This window comes from Meleagris gallopavo, chromosome 1 (genome assembly GCF_000146605.3).
Source record: "Meleagris gallopavo isolate NT-WF06-2002-E0010 breed Aviagen turkey brand Nicholas breeding stock chromosome 1, Turkey_5.1, whole genome shotgun sequence".
Taxonomy (NCBI): Eukaryota; Metazoa; Chordata; class Aves; order Galliformes; family Phasianidae; genus Meleagris; species Meleagris gallopavo.
In genome coordinates, this window is record NC_015011.2 from 20,435,514 (window position 1) to 20,444,955 (window position 9,442).

A 9,442-nucleotide genomic window follows, 5' to 3' on the forward strand; every position below is an offset into this window, starting at 1 on the left:
AGAAAGAGAAAGAGAAAGAGAAAGAGAAAGAGAAAGAGAAAGAGAGAGGAAAGGAGGAGGGGGAGAGATAGAGAGAGACTGAACTCCCACCAATCTCTCTTCCATGTACCCAACTGGTTAGCAGACAGGGAGCTGCCTGTGAGACCTGATGTACTTGACCTTCCTCTTCCCATCACTATATACAGCAGTAGAAACTTGGGTCACGTTCTTTTATGGCAAAGGGATAGGGCTATAGATGAAGCTTATTGCTTCATTTTGAATGAGAAATATCAGCTTTACCCAATGGCAAAAATGACCATCTGCATAAGGACATCATAATAGTATGGCAGCTTTAAAACACAAGGCATTTTTTGCTGGAGATGTTTTGTATTTGAAGGCTATACAGAGACCAGGTGCTGTATAGCTGTAGACACTAGCTACTAGTTTCGACAACTACGTGGGCAATCTAACACTACCTGCAAAGTTGTCTGCAACTAGCAGAAGAACGAGGAAAACAAACAACAACAAAAGCCAACAATCCAAAAAACAACTTTATATTTAAAAGTCTGTATAGAATTAACCAAAATAATACTTGACAAGCTGTAAGTTGAAATTCTTTTAAAGGAATTCTGAAACCTTAATAAAACACAGCTACTAAAAATTCTGATGATAGATACACAGAAATAAAAATACTGTAGAAAAAGTTCCCCAAGTCATAAACAAAAGTTATCATAATGAACACGAAAGTTAAGATCAAACTATCTTATTGCTTACATACATGCTTGAACTTTTTTTTTTTTTCCATGAACATTTGGAAATACATTGAAATTTTGAGTTCAAATACTAAATGTATTTCTTTCTCTCTCTAAAAAAACTGAACTTTTGTTTGTTTTGCTTTGTTTTGTTTTGTTTGTTTGTTTCTTTACAGCCTCCTCTACGAAGACAACTTATGTCAGTTACAGCAATCAGGCAAACTGAGCAGGGATGAAATTAAATGGAAGACCTCCAGAATGGGATCTTGCAAAGAAAGACTTTACCATCACCAGAATTCAATCCTGGAAATATCAGTAGTCTACATTCAAATCAATAGTCAGTCTCCTAAAGAACAAGGATTAAACAAGAGGCAAAAGGCAAAATGAGACAGGGGAAGGAAAAGTTCTGTTTTATATCATATATAGACAGTGTCAAATGTCTGAACTGTTCACTCACAAAAGGAAGTAAATCACAAAAGGAAAACAAATGTTAGCTTGTGAAAAAAAATGCTGTTGAAATAAATCATGTCTGATGTTATATTTGTAAGTACTTTTCTGTGATTGTGACAATTTCCTTTCCTGTCCTACATTGTTCAACTTGTAAAAGAAGAAGAGTTTGTTTCTTGTGATGGCTGACTGAATTAAGTCCTGGGTTATGCTAAAATAAATGCAATGGTCAACGCATGCTAATTTTTATACAAAATAATTTATTTCTAATAATAAAGGAATGTTTTGCAAATGTTGAGACTTGTTTTGTTGCAGTTTTAAGAAAAAAAGAAGTCCTTACACTGTTGTCTATTGTTTGTTTAGAATGTGCAGTAAAGGTGGGTGTACAAATAAAGTAATAATCATGGCATCAGAAGAATGCAGTGTAAACTCTAAGCATACGTGCGTGTGTTTGTATGTGTGCACGTGTGTGGGTGTATGTACGTGCATGCCTGCATGCATGTGTGTGTGTACTCTGCAGTGTGTGAATTTATTTGTTCAAAATTTTGTAACTATATTTTCTAATCAAAGGACTTCCCCCCCCCCCCTTCTGACCCTCAAAGTAAGTGCATTTTATATGTTTGTAAAGTGAACGAGTCTTGATGGTGATTATTTTGTATGATTGTATTATATTTTTGAACCTCAACTAATAACTCTGATCCTCTTCATTTGTGGAACTTAAAATTTGTAAGAATATATGGCAGCTAGACTGGATTAATCTTAAAATTTATTCAGCCTAGTATTCTGTCTTTGACAGGGAATGTAGCAGATGCTTATCTCAATAAAGGTGACTTTGAAATTACAGGAGAGAAATCAATTGAAAATTTGGAAAGCAGTAACCTAGTGGATATAAACGTTGTTGCCCAATGAACACTTAAAAATTAAAGAAATAGATGCCCATTAAAAAATTTCACATCTTCTAACCTACCTTGTTAAATGATTGTGTGTGCATTAGAAATGTTTACAAAAATAGATAAATTCATATAGATATCTGTCATGTTAATAAGCCCTTCCAAAGAAGATTAAAAGAGACAGCTAGGGACTTTCAGTTATTACCGTATCTGTGATGACTTTTTCACTCCAGCATTTACCACCCAGCAGGCCAATGGATCTTCACAATCAGTTGGTTATTAAATGTTCTTTCTCCTGAATTTGTCTGGATGGCTCCTTGTGCTTTTTTTTTCTCGTAGGAGCTGTATTTGAAGCGTAGCCTACAGAAACCATCTAAATCCTCAATTACATGTTTGATGACTTAAAGTATCTGAAACTGAATCACTTCCTGTTACAATGTCAACCTTTAAATACCAGCCCAGTTGGTAAATGTCAGTGGATTTTGATTTTCAAAATACCAAAGAGAAGACATAGGCTTTTTTGTTGTTGTTATTTTATTGTTTTTGTTTTGTTTTCCCCAGTATTTATATTAAATCACTGACTGAGGAATGCTATGGAATAACATGGTATAGTGTAGCATAGTGTGTCTGGTATGTGTCTTATTCCTTGATTTTCCACAAGTACATCAATCCCAACCCTGTGAACTAACATTTGCTCGATGTAAAGCCTACAATTAACGAAGCTAATATAATGAGATTTATTTGTACGACCAAAACTAAACTGATCTGGGAGAAAAAGGATCCTCAAAACCCTATTCGTTGTTTTTGACCAGCAAATACCATATTGAGCTATCTTGTGTAAATGGACTACATCATTGTTTTTACAGACAGATTTCCATATTTATGATAAACTTCCTGACAGTATTTTTTTTTTTTAATCTGAAAACCAGTGTTTTGGTACAATTTCTTTTAAAATAAACATTTGAAAAAATTGCTTTTCAGTTCACGGTAAAACAAGTTTCAAATTTTTTGTCTATTACATCTTTATATGATAACATGTATAACAGTATGCATCCGAAAGAAAAACAGTTTACAAGAAATGCATTTTTGACACACTTCATTTTAGCATAAAAACATTATGAATAAACATAAACACATTTTATATGCAGATAAAGATTAGTGTGTGTATCTTCTAGTTTCACAGTAATCTAAAGAAAATGTTGTTCTGAATAGATTTACCAATACATACCATTTTTAGTTGAAAAGTAAGGTAGAAGTAGCCTGCTATGCACATTAGTCTGTGCATTTTCTGTCTTTCTGTCTAAAACTCAGAGTATATGAGGGTTTACCAGTCTCACTAGTATTAATAACTTACTAGAAAAATGAGCCCACAATCATTACATAATAAACAGTTCATATGCACAATGTGACATAACAGTACTAGTCCACAAGTTTCACTTTCACAGGGTGGTTATGTGCAGTTTATCTATGCCCACAGAACACTGCATGCCTGTCCCCAGTAACAGTAATCAAAAGCCCATTTCTTCTTGTATCACTTTACAGCTGTAGATGAGCAATACACGTTATTTCAGAAGTGAAGTTCATCTTTGTTCTTTTCAGTTTGGAAGACTTTTCATACACAGATAACTGTAAGACCTAAGATTTATTAATTATTTTTTACTGGCAACCTCTTATGAGTTCAAGATAGTGTCTTCAGGTGTCTGTAAATCCAGCTTTTTTGCAATAGGTTGCATTTGATCTACAAGTTACCTTGCTGGCTCATTCAGCATTATTAATTTTTGTGACCACATATGAGCTCTGCTTAAGGGACAGTTGCTTTAGAGGTCTGCAGCCTCTTATGTACCTTTCTCAGCGTCATTGGTGAACACAAGTGTTTCAGAGGAAGGAACAAGATATTTACAACAATTAGTTCTAATTAAATTGTGTGGTCTTTATTGATCTTTTTCCCCATTTTATCTGTTCCGGTAAAAAGTGACCTCCTAGAAAAAAGAATATCTATGAGAAAAGAAACAGAATAGTAATAGTATAATAGTTGGGAGAAAAAAAAAGAAGAAAAAAAAAGCTATAATTTTGGAACACAGGTATAAAAAAGGATGAACTTCAGAAAAAATGCTTCCACTGTTCCGTACTTTTTATATTACAAGGTCCATTTTTTATGAGAAGATTGGGGAATTCAGTCAGCAATGAGAAGAGAAATCCCTGCAGAGTCTGTTGTTATTGTGCCTTTGAATACTCACACAGCTGCCTCATTTTTCTTCTCTCTGTGAAATAGCCATCACTTATTCTTTTTCTACAGATACTTCACTGCTTTTTTAAAAAGCCTCTGACTCTTGATCTACCTCTTTCTGCTCTTTATTATATTACAGTGCAATTCACGAAGCTACAGTTAAAGCATTATAAACATTTCCATTGTGAATGACGACATCTAACACACAAAGATTATCCAGCTTGAAACATGGCATGCATTCTGTCTCCATATGTAAAAGTGTACATGTTAAAAAATAGAACCATTTTCCCATTTAAGCTTTTATTAACATTTTTAAAAGCATTACAGTTAATGAAATTACCTTTAAATTACCAGATTTGAGATCGGGCATCAGATGATTAATCATTAAAGTAAACTGTAGCTTTTAAAAATTATTAACTTTGAAAAAATCATTGTCAAGTGAAGCTACATTACTATGTATCAACTTTAATTATATTTTTGTTGATGTTTATAACCCTTAATACTCCTTATGCGTACACATGACTCTGGTGTGTACGTAACTTGGGTTTTAAAAAATATCTGTGCAATTTAGGTTTTATTAAATGGTGTTATGGGAATGCTAAGCTGGATCTTCTTTTGGCCTTACTTTCAGAGACACAGACCACTCTTAAATACCTTTCTTTACTAGTATCTGAAAGTGTACAATAGCTAGAGTTTCAGAGGTTCAATTTTACCTGATGTAGTACAAATGTTGTGGGGAAAAGAACCAAAGAGCCAAATCATTCAAGGAATGTAGACAGTGGTGGCCTCAGTATTGCTTGGAGTGACTGAAGCTGAACACCTCAGTACCTAGATGAAGGCCTGGGTTGATGCCCAAAGAGAGGAGACAGGATGAGCCATTTGTTACAGGCACTTTCTTTCAACAGTGAAGAGGTTCCAGTGTATTCCATCTTGTGCATAGCGTTTGGCAAAGACTCTCTTTGGCAAAGACTTACTCTCTCCCAATCTCCCATAATCTCATGCAAACCCCAACAATATGCTATATTCTAAAGTGTTGATCCAAAGCCAAGTTCACAGTATGAGATATTAGTCAGAATCACCTACAGGGACTGGATTATTTCTAGCCCAGGTGGTAACCTCAAACCAAACAACAACTTATAAATCAGATGGGGAATACACAGTTGGGCAAAACATTACAACCTAGTTTTCTTTGGAAGAAACTACAGTTGCAGTGAATGAGAATCTAGCGGGAAGGCAAAAAGCCTGCGTAGTGACTGAAGAATTATGCTAATATAAGACTGAGGGGTGTGGCTTATGCATATCTGTGAGATTATATCCGAAATACTGGTTGTCCAAGCTTTATTAAACACGAAGGAAGGAACAGTAAGGAACTAATAGTAGCTGAGATCTTGAAGTTTAGTAACTAAACTTTTGTGTAGGCACAGTAAGACTTTTTTTTGTCATACAAAAATTATAGAAAATCTTCAATATATAACCTTAGGGTTTAGTACTGATCATGGAAAAGATCAGACTATAGTTTTAAAATTACTTTTACTGGTCTTTTATGTACAAGCGTGCTGAACCAACTCCATTAGGACACAAAGCTTTATTTTTCTGAAGTCAGAAACAAGACCTTAATGTTGTTTTGTGACTGCAGGAAAGATACAATGAGATCTGAATGACTCTATGTATCAGCTCAATGAACCAGAAATTAAACAGAATTTATAGGCAATACTTTAACGGTTCTATAGAAGGAGAAATAGGCCACTTTGCTGGAAATCCCCCTTTCAAGAAATGCCTGAATAGCAATTTCCACAGCAGGGTTTTTAACTAATAGTACTAGCTCTCTTCCAATGAATGGATATTTTTTATTACTAACTAAGGATAAAATGAACAAAAGCCTTCTTAACATCTACAGTTTGTATATGTATTGTGCTTGAATACAATTTTCTTATTTATGCCTCTACTTGAGGCAAAATATGAAAGCAGAAGATAAAGCATCGTGAAAAAAATGTTTCTCCTGCAGCATTCTTTTGTTATGCTTTAGTTTTAAGATTCACATGAATGATCCAATGTATTTCATCATTACATCAGCCATTAAATAAAATATATTTTATCAGATAGGTTGCATGTCATGTAATTAAGACGTTATATATGGATCCACATTTTCTGGATAAATTTCAAAGAGCCAAAAACTCTGTAATAGAAAAAGCAAGCTTTTTTCTGTTTTTTTTTTTTACTTTTCCTGGTTTCAGTGATATGATACCTTTGGCTCAATTGGTGCTATAATTTCATACTTTAGTAGCATGTTTCATTTGCTGTGGATGATAATCTCCTGCAAACTAATTGTGGTCATCTTCTCAGAGAGAAGTACTTTCTTTGTGACTTTCTCATGGAATTTCAGTAGCCATTGGGAGAGCGACACGTATGTGCCAATCATCCTTATTACCTTTTCCAGAGGAAGAAATGGTTGTGATTAATGGAATACAGCAAATGCAAGAATAAATAGATCTTATTTGTGGACTTCACCCATAGTTCTGACTATATGTAAGTCATGTTGCCTCCTTTTTTCTTCTTATTTGGCTTACACTCACAGTTCAGGTCATGGGAACTGCAAAATACATTTGGTGAAAATAATCTGTTGAGTCTATGCAATGAAAATAAATTGGCTGGTGTGAAAAACGTTTATCCGACAGTATTTTGGTTTTGGTAATTTAAAGAAAATGGGATATCTTAATAATTGTTAAATTAATTTTATCATCAGGAAATGATTTGAAGATTGGAAGTGAGTTAAAATTCTTTCAGCAACAATTTCTGAATATTTTCAATGTCTATAAAAGGTCATTGTGAAAGTCTTTGTACATTTCATGGATGTTGATAACTCTGTGTCTTTTCCCATCACATTGAAGTACTGAACAAATGGAGAGAGACAGTTTTTCTTGTTTGGCATTATAGTATGACAGCAGGTAGTTAGCTCCCAGGAACTTAATATTTTCAATGGTATGGCAGCAGGAAAGAGAAGAGAAAACAGCAGTGTCCCCCAGAGCTGAAACAAGTAAAATGCACAATATCCTGAATGGCAAATGAAGCTTTTGTTTATACTACATAATGTAATGTCTCTCAGTGAAAATCAAGTAATATGACATGCAGAGAGACAGAAGTATGAACATGAGGGGGAAAAGAAAAAAAGAGCATCAAAGAAACCTAAAACTCTATTGGAAGCAGCAGACAGCATTGGAAAGTTCCACTGTCAAAGAACCAGGTCAGCTCCAAGGAATCCATGCTGGCCTCTGTCAAGGGCACACCATTTCCAGATTATGTGTTAATCTTACATATGCCACAGAACTGCAGTGGCAAGCATGACAGAATAATTGATGGAAGTAATCAGAACTAATATTGGATGAAGTAGCATAGAATCATTTTTCTTTGAAATTCAAGAAAGTATTATGATGGTGTCCAAGGAATATGCTCTACTTCTGCAGAGAACTGCAAAAACAAGCTTGTTAACTATTTCTTAAGAAGGTGCAGGCTGGAATAAAGGTTGCAAAATGCCTTGGATGTAGTTGGACATCTGTCATTCTGCAGATGAATCAGCTCTTTTTGTTTTGTTTTGTTTTGTTTTGCTTTGTCAATAACTAATTCAGTGTTGGGATTTCAGAAAGCCTCTGTAGCCTTCCCAGTCTATTGCATCAAAGGGAAGTGGAAATTATTTGCCAGAGGAAGTGGAAAGTTTCTCTGTAAAACTGAAACTCTGTTTTGTAAAAATGTTGTTTTGTGGGATATGCTACTTTTACAAAAACAAACAAACAAACAAACAAAAACGCAACAATTTCCAGCTCACCACTACATTAATATGTTTAACAAAAGGTATCTTATAACTTTAAGTATTATCTGCTATAAGACATTTTTCTTTATTACTCAGATATAGAAGAGTTAAGCACTCACCTAGTGCCCCGTTCCCCAGTGGCATTTAATATTTACAGTATTCCAAGAATGTTGGTCCCAAAGGAAACAAAACATAATTTGCATTGCTGGTACCAGGTCCAGTTTCTTGCAGATATACCTTTGATAAAATGAAGTTTAGTATTGCTCTGCAGAACACTTCTGCAAGATTGTTACCATAAAAAAAGTCTATACACAATTCTGATAGAGCATGTACTCCACTTCTGGGAAGATATTCTAAGTGAGTTGCAGTGTTTTTACTCTCTTTGTAATTAGTCATTGACTAACAATACTAACCAAGAATGATCTTTCAAAGTATTCATTTTTTCATGCATAATTTTATTTCTAGTCTTGCCAGAATGGCTTTTTGCAATAGATAAATTTTGATGTATAGTTGATCACTTCCTTTCTACAACACTACTTTTGGTAACTTTTCTGAGCTCCCATTACCGTATTGAGCATCATGGAAGGAAACATACTAATGGAGAAAATCTGTAGCAGCAAATAGTCAACAGGGTAAAACAGGTGTAACAGTCAAAAGTGCTTCATGGAGTAAGATAACTTCAGAGAACATTCCTGGTTGAAGAGATGAATGATTGCTTTCTTCTTAGGAACCGAAGAATCAAATACAAAGACAATTTCTACAGGCTGCAACTGGAAGTTTTCCTCAGTGGTTTACTATTTTCTTAGAAAATCTCAACAGCTGGATATGTCTTGAATAATATCTATAATCACAGAACCTTAAGGATTGGAAGGGACCTCCAGAGATCATCGAGTCCAACCCCCCTGCCAAAGCAGGTTCCCTACACCAGGTCGCACACATAGGCGTCCAGGCAAGACTTGAATATCTCCAGAGAAAGAGACTCCACAACCTCCCTGGGCAGACTCTTCCAGTGCTCTGTCACCCTCACCATAAAGAAGTTCTTGCACACATTTGTGCAGAACTTCCTATGCTGCAGTTTCTGGCCGTTCCCCCTTGTCCTGCCGCCACACACTGCTGAAAACAGTCTGGCTTCACCACTCTGCCCTCCACACCTTAGATATTTATAAACCTGGATCAGGTCCCCTCTCAGTCGTCTTTTCTCAAGGCTAAACAGACCCAGTTCACTTAGCCTTTCTTCATAGGGGAGATGCTCCAGGCCCTTCACTATCTTTGTGGCCCTCCGCTGGACTCTTTCCAAGAGATCTCTGTCTTTTTGTACTGGGGAGCCCAGAACTAGACACAG

The 9,442-nt window shown here is 35.3% G+C and overlaps 1 protein-coding gene across 1 annotated transcript in view; it reads left to right on the forward strand.

The window, feature by feature from the left end:
* GRM8 (glutamate metabotropic receptor 8) overlaps positions 1–2,982 on the forward strand; it is a 319,688-nt gene extending 316,706 nt beyond the window's left edge. Inside the window, exon 10 of the mRNA XM_031553129.1 lies at positions 908–2,982. Coding sequence (XP_031408989.1) covers positions 908–957 — 50 coding nt within the window. The 3' untranslated portion in view covers positions 958–2,982. The remainder of the gene's footprint in view (positions 1–907) is intronic.
* The last annotated feature ends 6,460 nt before the right edge of the window (positions 2,983–9,442 follow it).